The 23,214-nt window shown below is 42.3% G+C and overlaps 1 protein-coding gene across 1 annotated transcript in view; it reads left to right on the top strand.

The window, feature by feature from the left end:
* The window catches only part of LOC126190512 (beta-glucuronidase-like), a 155,210-nt gene that overhangs the window by 111,701 nt on the left and 20,295 nt on the right, over positions 1-23,214 (top strand). Inside the window, exons 10-11 of the mRNA XM_049931026.1 lie at positions 11,642-11,726; positions 14,302-14,478. Coding sequence (XP_049786983.1) covers positions 11,642-11,726; positions 14,302-14,478 — 262 coding nt within the window. The remainder of the gene's footprint in view (positions 1-11,641; positions 11,727-14,301; positions 14,479-23,214) is intronic.

Genomic DNA, 23,214 nt, shown 5'->3' with positions numbered 1-23,214 from the left:
AGTTTCGGCAGAGATGTCAGTTGAGGCAGAAATACAGTGGCAAAGATGTTGTAGAAAGATAGGTGAGGTATGAGCGGTGACAACTTGAAATTAGTGGAGGTTGAGGCCTGGTGGATAACGAGAAGAGAGGATATACTGAAGGGCAAGTTCCCATCTCCGGAGTTCTGACAGGTTGGTATTAGTGGGAAGTATCCAGATAACCCGGACAGTGTAACACTGTGCCAAGATGTGCTGGCCATGCACCAAGGCATGTTTAGCCACAGGGTGATCCTCATTACCAACAAACACTGTCTGCCTGTGTCCATTCATGCGAATGGACAGTTTGTTGCTGGTCATTCCCACATTGAAAGCTTCACAGTGTAGGCAGGTCAGTTGGTAATGGTGGAGTGGGGAGGATTTCATGAAGGATGGATCTCATTTCAGGGCAAGAATTGAGGAAGTCGTATCCCTGCTGGAGAGCCAAACTCAGAGTCTGATCCAGTCCCAGAAAGTATCCTGTCACAAGTGGGGCACTTTTGTGGTTCTTCTGTGGGAGGTTCTGGGCTTGAGGGAATGAGAAAGTGGCTCTGGTTATTTGCTTCTGTACCAGGTCGGGAGGGTAGTTGCGGGATGCAAAAGCTGTTTTCAGATTGTTGGTGTAATGGTTCAGGGATTCCGGACTGGAGTAGATTCGTTTGCCACGAAGACCTAGGCTGTAGGGAAGAGACTGTTTGATGTGGAATGGGTGGCAGCTGTCATAATGGAGGTACTGTTGCTTGTTGGTGAGTTTGATGTGGACGGACGTGTGAAGCTGTCCATTGGACAGATGGAGGTCAATGTCAAGCAAAGTGGCATGGGATTTGGAGTAGGACCACATGAATCTGATGGAATCAAAGGAGTTGAGGTTGGAGAGGAAATTCTGGAGTTCTTCTTCATTGTGAGTCCAGATCGTGAAGATGTCATCAATAAATCTGTACCAAACTTTGGGTTGGCAGGCCTGGGTAACCAAGAAGGCTTCCTCTAAGCAACCCATGAATAGGTTGGCGTACAAGGGGGCCATCCTGGTACCCATGGCTGTTCCCTTTAATTGTTGGTATGTTTGGCCTTCCCACTAATACCAGCCTGTCAGAACTCCAGAGATGGGAACTTGCCCTTCAGTATATCTTCTCTTCTCATTCTCCACCAGGCCTCAACCTCCACTAATTTCAAGTTGTCACCACTCATACCTCACCTGTCTTTCTACAACATCTTTGCCACTGTACTTCTGCTTCGACTGACATTTCTGCCGAAACTCTTTGCCTTTACAAATGTTTGCTTGTGTCTGTGTATGTGCGGTTGGATATGGGTGTGTGTGCGAGTGTATACCTGTCCTTTTTTCCCCCTAAGGTAAGTCTTTCCACTCCCGGGATTGGAATGACTCCTTACCCTCTCTCTTAAAACCCACATCCTTCCATCTTTCCCTCTCCTTCCCTCTTTCCTGATGAAGCAACCGTGGGTTGTGAAAGCTTGAATTTTGTGTGTATGTTTGTGTTTGTTTGTGTGTCTATCAACCTGCCAGCGCTTTCGCTTGGTAAGTCACATCATCTTTGTTTTTAGATATATAAATATAATGTTTGAAATACAATGCGGGACCTAATTCTTGGACATTACTTAAAGTTCCAGTAACATAAATCTCCTGTTAATGTTGTTAAAGATTGACTCCCTTAGTGACTTATATGACATCCCATGTCTCAACTACTTATGATATACTACACTTAATTATATTACTCCAAGCAAATTATAAGTGTGCTACCCCTTCTTCTTACCTTCTAGACACCAGGTTTCTCTACTGGCATCTTTCCAGATCACCTAAAAATTTTAAAAGTGAAATCATTTCATAAAAATAGAAGCTATGGTGTGGCGTCAATTTACAGAATAGTTTCTTTACTGTCAATATTGAAAATATACTTGAAAACTTTGTTATAAAAAGCCTGTTGAACTTTTTAAATAAACACAAACATGCTAACACAATATCAGCATGGATTCGGAAGGAAACAGCAATATTTTCATTTTGTATGACATTCTGTTGACAACAGATAAGCTGCATAATGTTTTTATGATATTCCTTGACTTATCTAAGGCTTTTGACGCCATAAGTGATGTTAAGTTACATGGGTAGGCAGAGAATTTAGATATTGAGGGAGCAGCACATTAGTGAATTGAATTCTACCTTTATCAAAGAATACATTCCACTGAGATAACACATGGAAAAATGGCACAGTTTAAACCTATCAATCTGATATATTATCAATCAGACACAATGTTCTCCAAGGATCCATGCTGGGGCCAATGATACTTTTATAATGTGGGAATGACTTATGGCACACAACAGTAAAACGCACAACTTTGCAGATGACACTACCAACTTTATAACAGGGAATACAAATCAGTACCAATGTGTTTATTTCTCCCTATACCCATCAGACTTAAGAGAAGTAACCCAGCTATAAGGAATAACATGAACTGTACTGTCTGAATAAACTGTGTACACGAGAGCACAAGCATACATCACAACATAGCACCAATGTTCAAAGATGTTAGCGTTTATTCATAGAGGGTTGATGGACTATCTGTACTCACCACAGAGTGCCCTTCCCATGGCAGTGTGGAGCACAGGAGACAATACACAGTACTAGCCTTAGGTCCCCTAGCATGGAATGCTGATTGGGTCGTGTTGGAAGAGACAGCAGGTAATAATGGACAACCAGCCATGCCAAGGCACCTGTCCAAGGGAGACATGGCTAGATCACTTCTTGATGACTGGGGAAGGTTGGAGATGCAAATTTTGGAGACCATGTAGTCATGTAACCAGCATGGTGGCTGCAGATATTTGCTTGCATGGGAAAGAGGAATCTCCGGTCTGTGCACCTGTTTGTGTGGATGCACAAGTAGTGGGACAGTGATGGTAGGACTGGCATGTTCATCGATGGCAGCAATGATTTTATCCTATCAGCATCACTTAGTAACTGGAATAGTGTGTGAGCCATCAGGAGAATCAGGAGAAGCAATTAACATGAAGATCACTCTATCACAAAGTTGAAGGACAGATCCGTGATGGAGATGTTGAACCTATTGATGGTGAAGACTGTAGCACTGGGAGGGGAGGGTGGTGAGAAAGCACAAAATGCCCAAGTAACCTAACCACTTCTTCTGGAGGAGCTGCATCACATAAGCCAATAGTGTCAGGGGATACACCAGAGGGGAACAGAACACTGGAAGTAACTGTTACCCACAGTGAGGGTATCATCTGTCAATTCCACATCTTCATCTGTGGTTGTAGAATGTTCCTCACCCAGTGTCCAAGCAGGTTTGACTCTGTTGAAGGAAACTGTCTGACATTTCCTGTTGGGAAGGAGGTCCATTGTGTTATCCATGTGGCTAAGGACCCAATGTGGACAAGAATATGATGGTTCGAGAGATGCACAAATGGTGTTGTCGCGTAGCATCAAAAACTCGTAGTGTGCCAGATCAACCCAATCACTATGTATGAACACTTACAGCAGTGTGTGAGGATGCACTGCATGTGTATTTATTTTCATGATGCGTGAGCAGAGACATTTGAATAGAACAGGGAGCTTGTTCTGAGGTGGAAGTACAGCATCCTTAACAAACTCCACAGGTACAACTAAGCTCTTCCACAGAGGATATCAGCAAGGGAAGAGTTCAGGTCATTTTTGTGAGCCAAAAAAATGCTGAGCATGACTCACAGTAGGGCCTCTGAGTGGGAACTGCTGTGGCACATGGGAGCTGCTTTAAGGGTATGGTACCAACATTTAATCAGTCCATCACTCTGTGAATGTTACACAGTTGTATGGAACATGTCTTCACTGCAAAGGCAGCATAATTTGGCGAAGGGTAGGGTCACAAACTGGCATCCCTGATCAGTGGTGATCGACATGGGGCATACAAAATGTGAAATCCACACAGAAGCAAAAGTGCAGTGACAGAAACAGCTGTGATATCTGAAAGAGATACGAACTTGACCCTTGTGGTTGCTTGATCAATGGCGAAAAGGATGTATCTCAATCTCTCAGAGAGGGGTAGGGAGCTCAAATTGTGGAGCTGCATGTGATGGAAGTGTCTCTTTGGTATGTTGACGTTTCCCAGTAGAGGTCAAGTATGGCTTCCAAAATTAATCTGTTGACATGGTGTGCATGTACATGTCCAAGGACAGCAGTTATTGTCGACACCTGGCTAATCAAAATGCTCCATGAGGAGGCATGTTGTAGCTTTAATACCTGGGCGCAGAATATTGTGGATGGCAGAGAAAACTGTCCATCGTAGAAGAGCTGGAACAAGGGGGCAGAGGTTACTGATCAAGATGTCGCACGATATCAGACTGAGGGAACCCAGATCAGTGCCAAATTAGAGTCCTGTTGCAGGTTTTGAACTTTAGGATCATCTGCTTGCAGGGGAGTTAGTTCTTCCAAGTCCAAGCTGAAGCTTGGTCCAAGTCCAGCAGAAGCTGTGGAGGTCACTCATGATATGTAGTTGCGTGTCCCCTGGACGTGCTGAATGCCAGTGGTATTCTGGTTACTGGAGTCCATATGTTGGAATCTTTGTGGGGGAAGGTCCTTGTGGAGGGTTGCAAATAGTGTCCATGAGAGGTTTATGGTCAATTAAAATATTGACCTTTCAACCTTTAGTGCCTTGTGGAAGTATCTCACAGCTTCATAAACTGCAAGGAGTTCATGGTCGAATGCTGACCATTTGCATTGGGGAACAGTAAATTTTCTCAAGAAGACCTAAAGGGGTTGTATTGAATCATTGCGTTATTGCTGTAGAACTGTGCCAGTTGATGTGTCACTTGCGTCAGCTGTGGGGGAGATATGTGCATCAGGCAGTGGGTGCGCATATCTGTCATCATGGTGACAGCCCGGTGGGAACATTTTACTGTGCTGCTCTGCGCACGTCTGCTCTTTCACCCCCTCACCACTGCAAGTAAACTTTCAGGGGGTTTTGGCTGCAGCCGTTCACCTGCTCACTTTTCTCATGGTGCCTGATATGCCTTCCATGTCAGACATCCATGTTGCAAACATTACTTCAGACACTTCTACAGCATCATTTCCTAGTGCTTCGGTGCCGTTCTCATCCACCCCGACAGACTGCTTGCTCTCACCCTACGCAGTGCTGTCTGTGTTGACCTCTCTGGTCCAGCATCCACATCATACAAGTGATATGAGGGACTTAGATACAGAAGTAAGTGTGCCTTCGTAGCCCCGACCAGGCTGCTTACCGACCCTGCCCCCGTTATCTGAGGACAACCCAGCAATGTGGTTTGCACTGGTGGAGAACTTGTTTGAACTGTACCATGTCACTGATGACAATTCAAAATGCCTGTGCCTCATGACTCAACTGAATGGACACACGGACCTGATCTGTGGCCTTAATAACTTTGAGGTACAAGTTCGCAAAACAGACTATTATTGAACGCCACTCTATTCTTCAAATACTGTACGAGGAACATCTCGGCGACTGCACCCTGTCCCAGCTTTGGCGCCAGCTACACCAAGCAGATGATGCCAGTCAAAAAGCTGCCTACAGATCTCCAGGTTCATCTCCTCCCCCATGCCCTGGAATCCATCAGTTCACATCTGCGGATGGCTGCCCACGTCTGTTCGCTCACACACCAGTGCCGCCAGCAGGAGCTCATGTAACAGGTTGGCTCTCCTGCACTGGTAGTTTGTCCTGCCACAGGCAGAGGCAGGCCGTGCTCCACCTCACAAACTGCTGCACCACCAAGCCACTGCATATCACGCCTTCACCATCTGCCGTGGTGTATGAACCCAAACACATCGAGGGCAATCGACTGCCTCCTCTCCAAGTGCACCCTCACTGTTGGTACCACACCATATTTGGCAACAATGCAAAACAGTGCCGTCCCCCATGCAAGCAACCAAAAAGCCAATCGTCCAATAAGTGTCAACCCATGCTACATTCCATCCACGCCTCCATCCCATCGAACATCCACCTTTACGCCAAAGACTATTCTCTGAGTCACAACTTCCTCATGGACACTGGTGCTTATGTCTCAATTGTATCTAAATCGATTGTCACATGCCCCCTCACATGCACATGCTCTCTCCTGAGGGCCATCAACTCATCTACAGACCTGTGGCTCCATCGAGCTTCAACTCCACCTCTCTAACAACATCTCCCTCCCATGGATCTTTCATGTGGCAGGTATCGCAGAACTGATCCTGGGAATCGACTTCTTATCACACCACCACCTGTCTCCAAATGTCATTCCATGTTCTCTGTTTCACCACCTCTAACTCTCACATCCCGTGTGACTGTGCTCCACCACCTGCTCCGAGTGTAAACGCCATTAACTCTTTAGTGCATTAATGTGTGGCTCTGCCAAGCAGGACTTGTGCAACTGTGAATCACATCCTCACAGAAGATGCCGAGATATGAACCCTCTGCTGTGAGAATGCCATTTTGACATATCTCTTTGCATGCGCTGAGGCCGAGCTTGCCACGATCACCACCCACATCAATTCATACCGCTCATCAGCTCTGATACCTGAGCCTTCATCCACCACACCTGACAGCTCTGCCGACAACAGCACACAGAGTAGCAACACCATACTATCTTGTGTGACTTCACTCTCAACCATATAGTGTTACTCTACCTCCTCCACCCCCATCAAATGTGTTCCATTCAACGTCTTTCTCGCCTGTTTTGCAAACTGACACTCACGTGCCTCATGACGATCCAGCTGTCCAGGCTCCGATGACATCCCCCCCCCCCCCCCCCCCTGCAACGTTTGCACCTGTCCAGAGTGTTGATAAACATTCCCCCTTCTTGTGCCTCCTCGCACAGCTCATTCCATACCTCCATGCCCGCCAGCAGTGCTGCCACTACCGAGCACACCTCTGGACAATAGACAGCCTCTATGTGCACCGCTCGCACCTGCCTCGCATTTGGCACTCACAAACTGCCATCCCCGCTGTTGTAAACATAACAAAAATGTGAAAATGTGCCATTCCCCTCTTGAGCAGACAACCATGCCGCTTCCAAGCCATGCACCTCTAATAAATCAACCAACACCACGCCCTACCTGTGCGCAGTCATTGAACATTCAGTTTCCGCTGTCACAAACGGAACTGTTCATCACATCATCACATCAGAGGGCTCACGTATTCGCCACAAGGCTTTCCACCAGAACCCACTCAAGTTACGCTAGGTTCGCGAGCAAATACAGGAACTTCTTGAGGAGGGAATTTTACAGCACTCCGATAGCAACTGGTCAACCCATACACCTCACCACTAATCAGGACAGCTCCTTTCGTTTGTTTGATGCTTGAATGCTAGAACTGTGATGGACAATTATCCTATACCAAACATTTCCGACTTCACTCACCTTCTAGTGGGTGCTACAATTTTCAGCGTACTGGATTGCAAACATGCTTATCACCAAATCCCAGTCGCACTCGAAGACATTCCAAAAACGGCGATTATCACCTCTGTCGGGTTGTATGAGTACCATTTCCTGCCATTCAGGTTAGAAAACGCCAACCACACATGGCAACCCTCTTGCTCCAGTTCGACTTCTATTTCATACATCTTGACGATATCCTGATCGTCAGAAAATCCACGAAGGATCATGAACGTCACATCACGATAGTAAAGGACACTTTTTCAACAAACGAAGTCGATATTAACACTGACAAACTGCAACTATGCCAACAATCTGTCCAATTCTCAGGGTATACAGTCTCAGCTGCCGGGGTACACCTCCTGAATCGAAGGTGCAATCCATCTTATTCATGCCACTCCCTACCACATACAAAGAGGTCCGATGGTTCCTGGGAATGATAAACTACTACCGTCATCATTTACCTGCAGCAGCCGACAAGCAGGTCACCCTCACTAGCGCCCTTGCCAGCAAGCAAACTTCAGGGATGCGCCTTGTTCTGTGGACAGAACCTATGTGCACAGCCTTCCAGGCCCTGAAAGACTCGATCATGAGCCATCACACTCACTCTTCCAATCTCGAATTTTGAAATTTTCATCACCACAGATGACAGTGACTCTGCGGTAGACATGGTCCTACAAAAACGCCACAACAACGTGGTAACATCACTTCAGTTCTTTTCAAAGAAACTTTCAGGTGCCCAACAAAAATTCTCAGCCTTCAACCATGAAGTTTTAGCAGTCAGGCAGCAGTAGCAAGCCACAACACAAGCAGGAACGGGGAAGCAACCAATTTTGTGACTTTTACATGTTCCTAACCAGGAGCGAATTTTATAATATCACCTGTGTGCTTTAATAGCTTAGTTTATTGAGTTTCTGTATGTTTCTAATACCAACAGTTCTCGCATTTTCATTTGCGTTGGAAAGTAAATCGATTTTGTGAGATATTACAAGTTCCTAATCAGGGGCGAATTATTTAGTTTCACCTGAGTGCTTCGCTAGTTAGGTTTTTGAATCTCTGCATGTTAATCTAATTTATTAGACACAGTTCCTGCGTTTATGTCAGGGTCTACAGCAGAGTTGTGCAGGCCCATAAGAGGTCATAAACCACACCACTAACACAATGCACATCTGGGTTAAAGTTTCACCAATCACTGTATCTCTCCACCGTGTAAAACTGGTACAACTTGACCCAGAATCTTTCATGCCCAATGACATTATGCAGCCTCCCAACACTGAGGACTCATGCTCAACCTATGACCTCTCAGAGCTGCTGCCACAGCCTTCATCCAAACATGCATCTGCATCAAAATCAACACCATTCCTTGGGTTCTCGCCCTTTCTCTCTACCTCCTCCTCCCTACCCCCTCTAGTGGTTCTGCAAACTGAAGTCCCACCCAAATGTGTGGAGAACATCATGATCCTCATCGACGACAATCACATCTTCATCCTGTTGCAAGACAACTCACCCCACCTGACCGGGGACTTGGTTCATCAATCTATTGCCTGCTCCTGCCCGCTCCTGTGTGGGGTCGACCACATGCTCCTCTGAGCTACAGAAACCCCCCTAGGGAGGGCTACAATTTGAATGCTGCCAGCCAATCACATGAGGAACACAGTCCCTTCCACCACTGCTCCATCTTCATGTATGGGCCAACACCTCTTCCACCCACACCACCTACAGGAGTTCCATGTTGACCTTCCAGCGTGGTTCCTGCAGCAACAACCTCCAGAGATTGACATCCCCATCACATCACTGTCATCACCCTCACTGTCTCCATTGCCAGATGTGTCCCCCCTTCCACTGTGCTCAAACCATGCTCCACACTGCGGGAGTGGGAGATGTGGGTGGGGGAGGGGGGGGGGGGGGGCAGCTGTGCTGTGGACATCTGTAATGAATTATACCATGTCTTACAGAAATGAGTGTTTTCCTTGGGATACAACCCAACAGAAATCCCACAACTTCATTGATCATCCTCCTTAGAGACCCAATTTGCCTCCATCCAATTTTCATTTATTTCTGAAACTTAAAGGACACTTTCAAGGACTCACTTTGATAGCAATGAAGTGATGCAAGCAGAAATGAGGTTGTGCTTCCTTCAACAAAGTCAAACATTCTTAAGTGATGGAATCAACAAGCTACTCTCTTGTTGGCAGAAATGTGTTCATCACAAGGTGACTATGTTGACAAATAAATATGTAGACATGAAGAATAAAGACGTAGAACATTAATAACATTTATTCGATTTTAAAATGTATAAGAATTTTCACATAAAAAATTCAGAGGCATTACTTTCCAGCATGCCCTCATACTATTTATGTAATTAAATAGACCGTAACCATAACACATCTGTAAAACTGATATGCTCCTGTGCAGATCAGACACCATAGTGGATGCACACAACATGGACTATGTTATGTTCCTGCCATAAATCACTCAGCAATTTCCCACATGGACATTAATCCATCACACAAAGATATAAGCAGGCACACGGCTCCAATTGATCAGTGTCCACCGAGTGTTAACATAGTCAACAATACCTCAAGACTGTATTAGAACTATGTCTATAGTCACAGCCAGGAAGAGCCAATCTGGATATTCTACAACTGATTGTAGTTATCTTACACTGAATTCAGAATTAGAGCAGAGCTAAAGTCAGGTCAGTGGAAGTGAACTTTTGCCACACTCCATCTACAGGCTAAAACAAAGCAGTGTAATATTTCCATTAATAAATTGAACTGTTGCTAATCTGTGTTACCATAATTTCTGCTGTTGTTTGAGAAAACCTATTTGGCACTGTGTGAAGGCTGTATAGTTGCTGTGTGCAACAAAGCTACCTCAATAACAGCAACTACTTTCAGTGGTTAGGAGTTCTCTTTCTACCACATTTATATTTTGACACCAATAGTATTTGGTAATTACAACACCTCTGGCTCATTACCCAAGGCCTAGGTCCCATGTGAAAGACAAACCATTTTCTTCACCACACCTTAGTCATTTCCACACCATTACTTCTTGGACTCCTATTCAATAACTGTTGATGATACCTTCCTTTACACCATTATCCACCACACACATTGTCTTACCATTGTGTAATACTATGTCTCACAACACCCTCTCAATTCCAAAAACCAACACCTCACTCCTTCTATACTTTGATAATTACATCCTAAACTGTAATTACTTCTCCTTTTAGGAAAAGATATGAAAACAAACTTGTAGCATGGCCAAGAGAACCCTCACTTCATGCTCATATGCCAACCTGTTCATGGCTCATCTAGAGAAAACCTTCCTTGGCACCTGAAAACCTAAACCCTTCCTCTGGTTCAAGTTCATTGATATCTTCACAATCTTGACAAAGAGGTAAGTGACTATCATTATTTGTCCATAACTCAACACATTCTATCCTAATTGCTTCATCTGTTCCTATTTACAAAGCATGCTACCCTCCTGGATACTGAACTTCCACCTCTTCAGTTGCCCACCAACCATGAATGGTACCTTCATTTTGATAGTTGCCATTCCTGACATTCAGTATGGCCACCTGTGGATGGCACATCAGCAATGACTAGCATTCTCTTGTGCCGTATACTGAAGGTCTCATTAAGATCTTCACAGTCAGGCAATGTTATCCTTGCATTGTCTGTATTTATCTAGGACTTCCCAGTTTCATATCATTATTTTGTTCTATTTTAATTGCTTGCACATCATTTCTCATTGCTGCTTGAACTATTTCTCCATGCTGACTTGTTTCTGCTTTCTTAATAATTTTCCTCTCTCTTTTCATTCAATTAATTTCTGATAAATTCTGATCTATCAAAGGAATTCACTGGACAAGATTTTCTTCATCAGTTAATCTCTGTGACATTTTGAAACAACCTGCTTCATATTATCATCACATTATAGCCAATTTAAAAACTGAAGTTGAATGGCAGGCTGCAATCTAATTTACAGCCTCTGAGTGTGCAAAATGGCAATAAAGTAAAATCTGTATGTGACACTTTTACTAAAGTGTTGAGAACAATTATCTAAAAAAAAACTCCTTATTTCGTACATACCACAATATTTCTTCATGCATATTTGTCACTTCTGGTCCAATGACTGCAAACAGTTCTGTGCTGTTTGTATTTTAAAATTTTTGTCATGTTATGTGATAGTTTGCACTGATATATCAGACTAAGATTGTTACATGTGTGTTACAGGGAAATTATCAACCATGTAAAAAGTCTTGATACAACTCGTCCAACTACCATTGCTCAGCAGCAAAACTGGGAGAACGATCGTTCTGTAAGTTTAAATAATAGCATAACTACCTTGCTGTGTCCACTTGCTAGAGATCACTTGAATTTCAAAAAAAAAAAGTTCCAGCTTTTCATTGCATGTGCCTCATTAACAGAGAAAGTTAATTGCAATGCATCTGTAATGTCAGTACATAAGCTGTACACTGGTAAAATATTAACAGTGGTGTTCTGATATTCATGTTTATTTATTTATTTTGATCCAACATCAACTGATTACAAAAAAGGTTTTTTCTGAAACTTCCTGGCAGATTAAAACTGTGTGCTGGACCAAGACTCGAACTCGGGACCTTTGCCTTTCGCGGCAAGTGCTCCACCAACCGAGCTACCCAAGCACGACTCACGCCCCGTCCTCACAGCTTTACTTCTGCCAGTACCTCGTCTCCTACCTTCCAGACTTAACAGAAGCTCTCCTGAGAACCTTGCAGAACTAGCACTCCTGAAAGAAAGGATATAGTGGAGACATGGCTTAGCCACAGGCTGGGGGGGATCTGAGATTACATATATTTTTAGATAGATGGTCTTCCATCATACGAGTTTACTAAATTTAGAAACTCATCTATTGAATATACAGGATTGTTTAGGAGCCATAATTTTAATTTCGTTTTTAGTTTTGTAATGGGCAATTTGGAGATATTAGGATGGAAGCAATTCAGTAGTTTTATGCCTGCCTAGAGAGGGCTTTTCTCATAGAGTGTTGTTCTATGAGAGATGATGTGGGGTCTCTCTCTACCTCTAGTGTTGTGATTGTGTATTTCTTTATTAAGTGTTTTGTTACTGTTTACTGCCATAATGATTATCTTCAGCACATACAGGTTATGTACAGTTAGTATTTTAAACTCTTTAAACAAATTTCTGCAGGACTCCCTGGCACATTTCTTTCCCATAATTCTAAGTGCCTAGACATTATTGAAGAGCCAAATGATATCTTATATTCAAGGAGGGTGAAACATGTCATCAAATTTTTAGTGCTGAAATTTTGACACAGACTAAAAACATGGTTATACGGAATTATGGTCCAGTAGAGTACCTATAAAGTAAATGGAAACTCTGAGAGACATAATACAAGACAAAAAAAAAATTACAAACTTATGAAGAAAATGGCTGGGACAGATTGAAGCAGATACTTATACTTAAACTGGCTGATGATGGTACAAGTAATCATCTACAGTTTTGTACTGGGGCAACTAAAGTGCTGTTACAAATCAGAATTTTGTGAAGATGAAGTTGAGGTATTTTTTACCAGGTATCTCCAACAAAATGCCCATTTCATTCACAATGAGAATTACACAACAATCAACTAGTTCCCAAATGATGGTAAATTATGTATTTCTAGTTGGTGACCAGTTCAGCTAATAGGAAAGTACCTCCTGAGCAGGGAATTAGTTTTATACATCCAGTAGCTTGAGGTGTGGCATTGCATTTATTGGAATTTAATTCTAGTAGTACACTGAAGGAAGGAATGTTGCTAGTAACTAAAAATCCTGAGGCAGAAGTTACTGTTGCAACTATCTACAGTTCATTGCATTTGTGCCTGTTGATATTACACATCATCATGCCTATGGTTGTATTTGTACTGTACATGCTAGATATTGTTCCTGTACTGTTAGTGTCTATAAATGCAATCTATACCAGAATATAGTCAGTGGTGTATGAGTAAACATAAGATCACATTATTGGATGAGTCTTGCTCATCTTTGGTTTGTGTGATAGCCACATGCTAGGAGTCCATACTGATTCTACACATTCTTGTGGAATACCGTAACATATGAGTGGTATACATTATAATACCGTGTGGATTAGATGTCTTGACTCCAAATTTTAATGGCATATGCTGCAAAAATTGATGTACTTCTCCAAAAATACAGAATAGTGTCAGTCAGCAATAGACCTAAATGTATCTTTCAGTGGATAGTGAATGGTGATATTGAATGGTGATATTTGATAAAACAAATAAATGTGGTTGGTAATAGTTACAAAGCACATCAAACTGCTCTCTGATATGATTTCTTGCTTGATATGAAGATTTTCTTATCACACCCTTGAGTGGCATTAAAATATATTCATTTTTGGATTCAGCAAATTTGCATTAGTTTAAATCTGTAATTCTTTATTTGTATCACTCATAGGCAAGTGTAACATAAGTTCTAAAATTTTTTACTAGGCCTTTATGTGAGTACTGTTTTCATGATTTTGTAGTGTTACAGGAAGACATTACATACTTATACCATAAATAACATTAAAATGGAAAAACTTTATATTCAGTAAGAGGCATGAGTTAAAACACAGCATCTATGTAGTCTTCCAGTATTGCACTGATCTTTCCTGAAATGTGTTTTATTTATGAGATCACCTAATTATAAAAACAACTATGACTGAAATATACCATACAAAATGTATATCAAAATACTTTTTATATGCCAGATACCTCTTCAAGGAAACCAGCAGATATGATTCATTTAAATTTACTGATTTGCTTGTTTAACACCATTCTGATTTTAATCACTTCATTGTGTTTATTACTTTCTGACAGTGGAAATAATACTGGTGTCTGAATTTTGCAGAGTCAGTTTTTGGACATCATTGGAGTTAACCGCTACCTAGGGTGGTATGAGAATGGAGGACTTACAGAGACCATTCTGCCACAATTAGTGATGGAAATTGGCAACTGGAGGACAAAGTATAACAAGCCAATAATAATAACTGAATATGGAGCAGATACCATGGAGGGGCTGCATTTGGTAAGGAAATCTAAATCAAATATTACTTCCAATTATTTGATCAGCATTGACTGAACAGTCTCAGATGTAGACAATGTGTCAGATATCATTCTGATTTTCATTTTTAATTGTAGTATCATGATGTAGAGTAAAAGAAAACTAATATCAACCACAAAATTTAGTACTATACAAGCAGCCACCAGTGCACTGATGCATATGTATTATTTTGGTTTCTGAATCTTCGCCACTGAAAAGATCCAATCTTACCACACAAAATAAGTGTAGGAGTCAGGAAGCAGTAGAGATATTAGGCAGATGGTCTGAAAACTTCTCAGCCTGATGGTGAAAATGAGAATTTTTTATTTCACATCCTGTCTATTTTTAACATTATCTCTTTTAACACTGATACACCTTACCCACTTTATGTTGCAGTGACATTATTCCACCCCTTTAGTGACACTACCAAATACATATCTACAACTAAAATCACTTTTGCTTGGTCTTCCTGATCAGTAAGAAGAACTTTGAATTTTGGGAGGAAACATAACCCTGAGAGAGCCAAAACAGGGAATAGGGTGGAAGTTGTACAGATCACAGAATTTTCCCATTGCCAAGTCATTTTTATTGGTATATGGATTGTCTTAATGTAATATGACATTTCTTCTTCTGCAGACCAAGTCATTTGTCCTGAATTTTGATATCCAGATTTGTTAGAAGGTTACAATAATCTACCCATGTTTTCATTTACCTTTTTGAAGACAAACAGTTTACAGAACTCCTCTTATACACCAAAATACCAGTTTCCTTTCTGCAGTTGACACTCTCTTCATCTTCCACACAGCTGAAGAAATGGCTTCTGTCCACTGTTTTCATTGTTGTTGTCATTCTGTTATATAGTGGGTGACTCTGTGTTTTATCCATTGTGACATAATGATGAAGAACATTACTTTTGTTTTTACAGATAGGTGTATGTGTTAAATACGGTCCAGAAATTGTTGTGTGAATTCATTTCTGATCAGCAGGGAGTAAATGCAGGACCCATCTTGCACAGAGCTTTCTTATGTGCAATTCTTAATGCAGAATGCAGTCAGAACATTCTTTTGAATCCTTAAAATCTTGTCAATTTCAGGCTCATCTATATACCAACTTCCAACATCAGACAGTGCACAGTTGTTAAACAATGTACACAACACTGCAGACAGTACATTTTGATCTCTTCATATTTATTGATACTGCTTACTACTGTGATGGTCAGCCTGTAATTAGTTATTTTAACATTTCGTAGATTAATTCTTCATGTAAACTATGAGTGGTTTAACAGAATCTTTCAAGTGGAAGCATAATAACTTTACATTTCAACAGCTGAGCAGTAACTGACTGATAAAACAGCAACATTACTGCTTGGCTAGCAGATGCAAACTCATTAAAAATTACATGATGAAACAAAGATTGTTTACAAGTTCACTGCTGGGCCCTGACTGACTAGTACATAGTAACTGTACACTTAAGCTGTCCAACTATGACTTGATACTGACTACACAATGTTTGCATAACAAATGCAAGCCTCCAACTACTATTGTACACCAGTTTTTAGATGTGCCTATTACAGAAATTACAAACTGAGAAAATACTATGCTATTCCATTTTAGATACTGAAATAAAATATAGGAAAATTAAAAGAAACAGAGATACAACAGGCAGTGGAGAAGTGTTGTATATGGCAAAGTTATCATAATTGTTTTATGGGATGGCTGTTTAATGTCCATGGGGATTGCCAAAGTTCAATTAAACGTTTTAGGCTGCTAGGCACAACGTTGGGAGGGGGAGGAGGGGAGGGTGTCAGGAGAAAAGGAAAGAAACAGAGAAAGAAGACGAACAAAATTAGTGGATGCGTTGGCAGAGAGTGGTGCACAGTGAAGATGAGAGGACATGGATAGGGAGGAGGTGATAGGACAGAGGGGGCAGAAAATGTTGGGAGGAGGGTGTTGGTACAGAAAGTTATCATAGGTTGAGGCTGGGATAATTATGGGAGTAGAGAATGTGTTGTAAGGATGCAGTTCAGAGAAACTTGTAGAGTACAGGGGGTTCCAAGTGACCCAGAGTGTGAAGCAACCATTGAAATTGAGCATTTTATGTTCAGCTGCATATTGCCCCACAGTGGTGTCCACTTTGCTGTTGGCCACAGTTTGGCAGTGGCCATCCATCGTTGTGGAGAGCTGGCTGGTAGCCATATCAGTATAAAAGGCTGTGCAGTGACTGCAGGAAAGGTGGTATATGACATGCCTACTTTCATAGATTGCTCAACCTCTGATGGATAAGGTAAGCCTGTCACTGGACTTGTACAGTAATTGCTGGGTGGGTGGACTGAGTAGGGATTGCACCTGGGTCTTCCACAGGGATAGGGATTAGAAGTGGTATCGAGATGGACTAAGATGCTGTTGAGGTTGGGTGGGTGGCAGAACACTGCTTTAGAAGGGGTAGGAAGGATCTTGGATAGAATGTCCCTCATATCAGGGGTTGATGATAGACAATCAAAGCTCAGATGGAAGATGTGGTTCAGTTGTTCCAGTCTGAGGTGATATTGAATGACAGATGGGGTGCTCCTTGGTAGCTTTTCTTGGGGGTGGTCAGAGAAATGGTGGTATGTGAGGATATGGCATAGGAAATCTGTTTTTGGACTATGTCTGGGGGTTAGTGCCTGTTTTTGAAGGCCTTTGGGAGACCCTCACATTCTCCCTCCCTAAAGCATCCTGATGATGTACCTAGCAGCCTTGTCCCACTACCATCTTGTCTCTGCACACCCTGCCAAACAGCCCTCTCTCTCCCCCATCCATATATCCTGCTATCCCTCCCACGTCCATGCCCTACTCCATGATGCTGCTTTTAGTCAATGAAAGAGCTACATTCTGGCTGTAGGGGCCAGAGATAGCAGTCATATTTGCATGAAGTTTGCCTACTTGTGTGAATGTGTGTGTGTTTCCATTTTCAAAGAAGGCTTTGGCTAAAAGCTCAATATGTAACAGTCTTTTCATTGTCCTTGTCTACAACTCATGGTGTCATCTTCATGGTGAGTAGCAATCTATCCTCTTCATGGTACTGTTAACTTTAGAAATAGTGTGTTTACAGAAAAAAGTACAATATTTGCTTGAGAGAGGAGAGCGAGAGCTTCTAGATATGTTAGTTCAATCCTAAAACAAATAATTTTTAACGCTATGGAATTTTGAAATGCACATATTCTGCAGATACCATAAATTGTGAATATTTCTTTAAATAAGATATTTGCATCAGAACTAAATATACCATACCAGTATCATCAGTATCAGAGAACATCCCTGTGCATAATAAAGTTTTAGTGAAATTATTATTTTGCGTACAGTAACTATCATATATGTACTACTACTAAAAAATCAGAAAAGAAAATAAATATTTGCATCAGTTCTTGCATAGGAAACCTTATTCAAATCAGCAGTCTATAGTCAGCTGTTTGGTGAAATGACTTGCAATTTCACACACAGCCTGTTGAATGCTGTACCACCCTCTAGGGAAAAAGTATTGTAGTGATGTCAGGATAGTGTCAAGATTTTTCAACCACCTTTATATTACTCCTTGTAAGCAACTGAAATTTTTTTTTTTCAGAAAGGTACATGATATTGCATTGCAATCTCAAAATAAAAATATTTGTCTTCTTTTTAACAAAATTTCTTGAACAAATGTTTACCCTGGGTCATCCTATTAGTTTTTAATGATACAGGAGCTACAATTTAAGTGGCACATTTCAGCAAATTTTCTTGTAAAGTCTGTTTTAGATGCATCTTTAATATCCTATGCTACACTCCTGGAAATGGAAAAAAGAACACATTGACACCGGTGTGTCAGACCCACCATACTTGCTCCGGACACTGCGAGAGGGCTGTACAAGCAATGATCACACGCACGGCACAGCGGACACACCAGGAACCGCGGTGTTGACCGTCGAATGGCGCTAGCTGCGCAGCATTTGTGCACCGCCGCCGTCAGTGTCAGCCAGTTTGCCGTGGCATACGGAGCTCCATCGCGGTCTTTAACATTGGTAGCATGCCGCGACAGCGTGGACGTGAACCGTATGTGCAGTTGACGGACTTTGAGCGAGGGCGTATAGTGGGCATGCGGGAGGCCGGGTGGACGTACCACCGAATTGCTCAACACGTGGGGCATGAGGTCTCCACAGTACATCGATGTTGTCGCCAGTGGTCGGCGGAAGGTGCACGTGCCCGTCGACCTGGGACCGGACCGCAGCGACGCACGGATGCACGCCAAGACCGTAGGATCCTATGCAGTGCCGTAGGGGACCGCACCGCCACTTCCCAGCATATTAGGGACACTGTTGCTCCTGGGGTATCGGCGAGGACCATTTGCAACCGTCTCCATGAAGCTGGGCTACGGTCCCGCACACCGTTAGGCCGTCTTCCGCTCACGCCCCAACATCGTGCAGCCCGCCTCCAGTGGTGTCGCGACAGGCGTGAATGGAGGGATGAATGGAGACGTGTCGTCTTCAGCGATGAGAGTCGCTTCTGCCTTGGTGCCAATGATGGTCGTATGCGTGTTTGGCGCCGTGCAGGTGAGCGCCACAATCAGGACTGCTTACGACCGAGGCACACAGGGCCAACACCCGGCATCATGGTGTGGGGAGCGATCTCCTACACTGGCCGTACACCACTGGTGATCGTCGAGGGGACACTGAATAGTGCACGGTACATCCAAACCGTCATTGAACCCATCGTTCTACCATTCCTAAACCGGCAAGGGAACTTGCTGTTCCAACAGGACAATGCACGTCCGCATGTATCCCGTGCCACCCAACGTGCTCTAGAAGGTGTAAGTCAACTACCCTGGCCAGTAAGATCTCCGGATCTGTCCCCCATTGAGCATGTTTGGGACTGGATGAAGCGTTGTCTCACGCGGTCTGCACGTCCAGCATGAACGCTGGTCCAACTGAGGCGCCAGGTGGAAATGGCATGGCAAGCCGTTCCACAGGACTACATCCAGCATCTCTACGATCGTCTCCATGGGAGAATAGCAGGCTGCATTGCTGCGAAAGGTGGATATACACTGTACTAGTGCCGACATTGTGCATGCTCTGTTGCCTGTGTCTATGTGCCTGTGGTTCTGTCAGTGTGATCATGTGATGTATCTGACCCCAGGAATGTGTCAATAAAGTTTCCCCTTCCTGGGACAATGAATTCACGGTGTTCTTATTTCAATTTCCAGGAGTGTATATTATAAATTGTTAAAAGTAGCTACAGGCAACAGGCAAGATCACTGCCTTGTTAAAAAACTATGTAAAGTTACGCTGTTTACCAAAAATTTTATTTTGAGGTCTATATCCATCTTGATGATTAGCACAATATTTTGAAACCTAACATGGTTTTCTCCATTATATGTTGCAAGCACACATTCCACCACTACCTGTATCACCTGATGATGATAACTGCATCAACAAAATATTGTGTTTAAATATGGAAACTGGCTAAGTACCTGAAAATATCTTGTCTACCAATCATGTCTAGAGAACCTCATGAATCATATTTCTTACAGTGATGTGTAACTCCCCAGTGTTACATTTATTTCTTTCAAATATGCTTTTCATATGTGTCTGTTTTCCTTTCACCCATCTTGCTTTGAGTACGCTTCCTTTTTTCCTGCATATTTGCGGCTGCACCGTTCACACAGGCATCAGTAACAATGTCTCCTGTTTCATCATTTTTTGCACTTTCATTGGATGTTTCATCATCATCGGTACTGGTATCTAGAGAGACAGTAACACAAGTTATGGTTTATGCAGCACCACATGATTGAAAACACATGTATATGTGAAATACATTAAGATGGACACCCTCATTTTTCATTGTTACTGTCAACATAACCTTCATTCTCAAATATTCCTTTTTTGGAACAAAATGTCTATAATGCTGGGATAAAAATAAGTAATTATTTTTACCTGAAACCATTTGAAAAAGTGGATCATCAATTGTATCACAGTCACTTGATAATGGTCCTGAATCCATCATCTTCACAAGAAATAGCAAACACTGCAATGCACAAAAGCACACGGATCTTGTACCACTACTGAAATAAATTCCTACTTGCTTTCTCTAATGAGTCAGCATTGAGGTGCACTCTGTTGGCAGCAGGATGAAGCTGGAGCTGTCCCACTATGCAAATAAATTACAAACCACTTGTGTGAGTATGTACATGAGCGTAACTCTATTTTTTTGAAAAGTGGACTTGTTCCACTATTGAAATAAGCCCTTCATTTACATTCTACAAAAACTTTCCTTCAACAATCATACAGTAATAGTAGAGAATGTAGGTAAGAGTTTGTATTGTAACCTTAACTATGCAATTAGGTAGAGTGTGAGGAGAGAATGGTGGAAAAGTACTACTGAAACCTATTTAGCCTCCAAAAAACACCAAATTCTTAACACAAAAACCAATTGAATCCACATACGTTCATCACCATTAAGCTTAATACAAGTATATAAGAATTAAATACATGCTCCACCAGCACTAAAAAAATTTATAATAACGACTGTTATGGTACACAACTTACAAAAAGGAGGTGGTTTCTGTTACTAAGCCTTGATATACATACTACCTGTTAAGATTATGTAAATTGGCAGCTTTTTCCCAGGGCATTAAACTGGTCATACCTGGTAATTAAAACATCTGAAAAACTCCCCTAAAACATGGAAATGTATAAGGTATACACAATAATAAAAATATGAAAACAGACAACTCCAGGTTACACACAAGTTTACAAAAACAAGAGACTTTCAGATTTCAGAATAAATATTTATGAAAATCTGATAATATCAATTGAAACAACTATTGACAGTTAAGAACCCAAGTGTAGGCTGTAATTAGTGCCAACACCAAAACACAATTAGAATAATGCATAATATAGTGTACACATACATGGATAATACAGATGTATAAAACACTTCTTAAGCCCAATGGCAGTGATTTACAATTTTTGACATTCTGGCAGAGGAACTATAATCATTATAATGGAAAACACAACCAGAGTCAGACTGCACTGCCACAAAACTGAAAGAACACTGAAACTCAACAAGTTATGAGTGGTGTTCAATAAGTAATGAAATTTTTCTTCTGAAGTAGGCTGGTTTTATTCAGGATTCAAATACACTATTTTATTCACCACTCTTTTGACTACAAAACCCTATTTTTCAACACAGTCTCCATCTACTGTGATGGACTTATGTCACCTTAATGGGAGGCCTGAATGCCCGTATGCTACCACTCTATTGTCAACACTGGAACAAACACCTTGCTGCATCAGCAAATGCCCCATCACCCATGTACTGCTTTCCATGGAGTGCACTCTTCATTGTGCCAAACAAATGGAAGTCAGAAGGTGAGAGACCTAGACCGTGGATGAGGCAGAACAGCCCAATGAAGTTACTTGAGCTCCTCTCAGGTGAGCAGACTTGTGTGAGGTATTGTGTTGTCATCAAGAAGGAGAAGTTCATTTGTATTTTTGGGGTGATGAAAATACTGAAGTTCATTCTTGGATTTCCTGAGGGTAGCAGAATATGCTTCAGAATTGATCATTGCACCATGAGGGAGGATATCAGTCATTGCCATGCCTTTACTGGCTGAGGGTGTGGCTTTGAACTTTTTCTTCAGAGGAGAGGTGGTGTGGTACCACCCCACGATTGCCATTTTTTCTCATTCAAAGTGATGAAGCTATGTTTCATCACCTGCAATGATTTAAAAAAAAAAACTGAAGCAGGAAATTTGTTGCACTTTATGATCTTTTGTTAGGTGTCAAAGAACCCAGAGGGTGTACACCTTTGAGTACCCCAACTACTGAATGAGTGTGTCAGCACTGGTAGCAGAGATGTCAAGATGTGCAGAGAGGTCTTAGATGGTGATCTGTGAACCACCTTGAATGAGAGTGTCCACATATTCCAACACTGCAAGGGTCACAGCTAAGTGCAGCCAATGAGCACGCGGGGATCTACATTTACATCTACATTTATACTCTGCAAGCCACCCAACGGTGTGTGGTGGAGGGCACTTTATGTGCCACTGTCATTGCCTCCCTTTCCTGTTCCAGTCGCATATGGTTCGCGGGAAGAATGACTACCGGAAAGCCTCCGTGCACGTTCGAATCTCTCTAATTTTACATTTGTGATCTCCTTGGGAGGTATAAGTAGGGGGAAGCAATATATTCGATACCTCATCCAGAAACGCACCCTCTTGAAACCTGGACAGCAAGCTACACCACGATGCAGAGCACCTCTCTTGCAGAGTCTGCCACTTGAGTTTGCTAAACATTTCCGTAACACTATCACGCTTACCAAATAACCCTGTGACGAAATGTGCCGCTCTTCTTTGGATCTTCTCTATCTCTTCTGTCAACCCGACCTGGTACGGATCCCACACTGATGAGCGATACTCAAGTATAGGTCGAACGAGTGTTTTGTAGGCCACCTCCTTTGTTGATGGACTACATTTTCTAAGGACTCTCCCAATGAATCTCAACCTGGCACCCGCCTTACCAACAATTAATTTTGTATAATCATACAATAAAGGATCCTTCTTTCTATGTATTCGCAATACATTACATTTGTCTATGTTAAGGGTCAGTCGCCACTCCCTGCACCAAGTGCCTATCCGCTGCAAATCTTCCTGCATTTCACTGCAATTTTCTAATGCTACAACTTCTCTGTATACTACAGCATCATCCACGAA

The sequence above is a fragment of the Schistocerca cancellata genome, chromosome 1 (genome assembly GCF_023864275.1).
Source record: "Schistocerca cancellata isolate TAMUIC-IGC-003103 chromosome 1, iqSchCanc2.1, whole genome shotgun sequence".
In the NCBI taxonomy this organism is placed as follows: Eukaryota; Metazoa; Arthropoda; class Insecta; order Orthoptera; family Acrididae; genus Schistocerca; species Schistocerca cancellata.
Note: the sequence above shows the minus strand (reverse complement) of the source record. Positions and strands in the feature narration are given on the sequence as shown.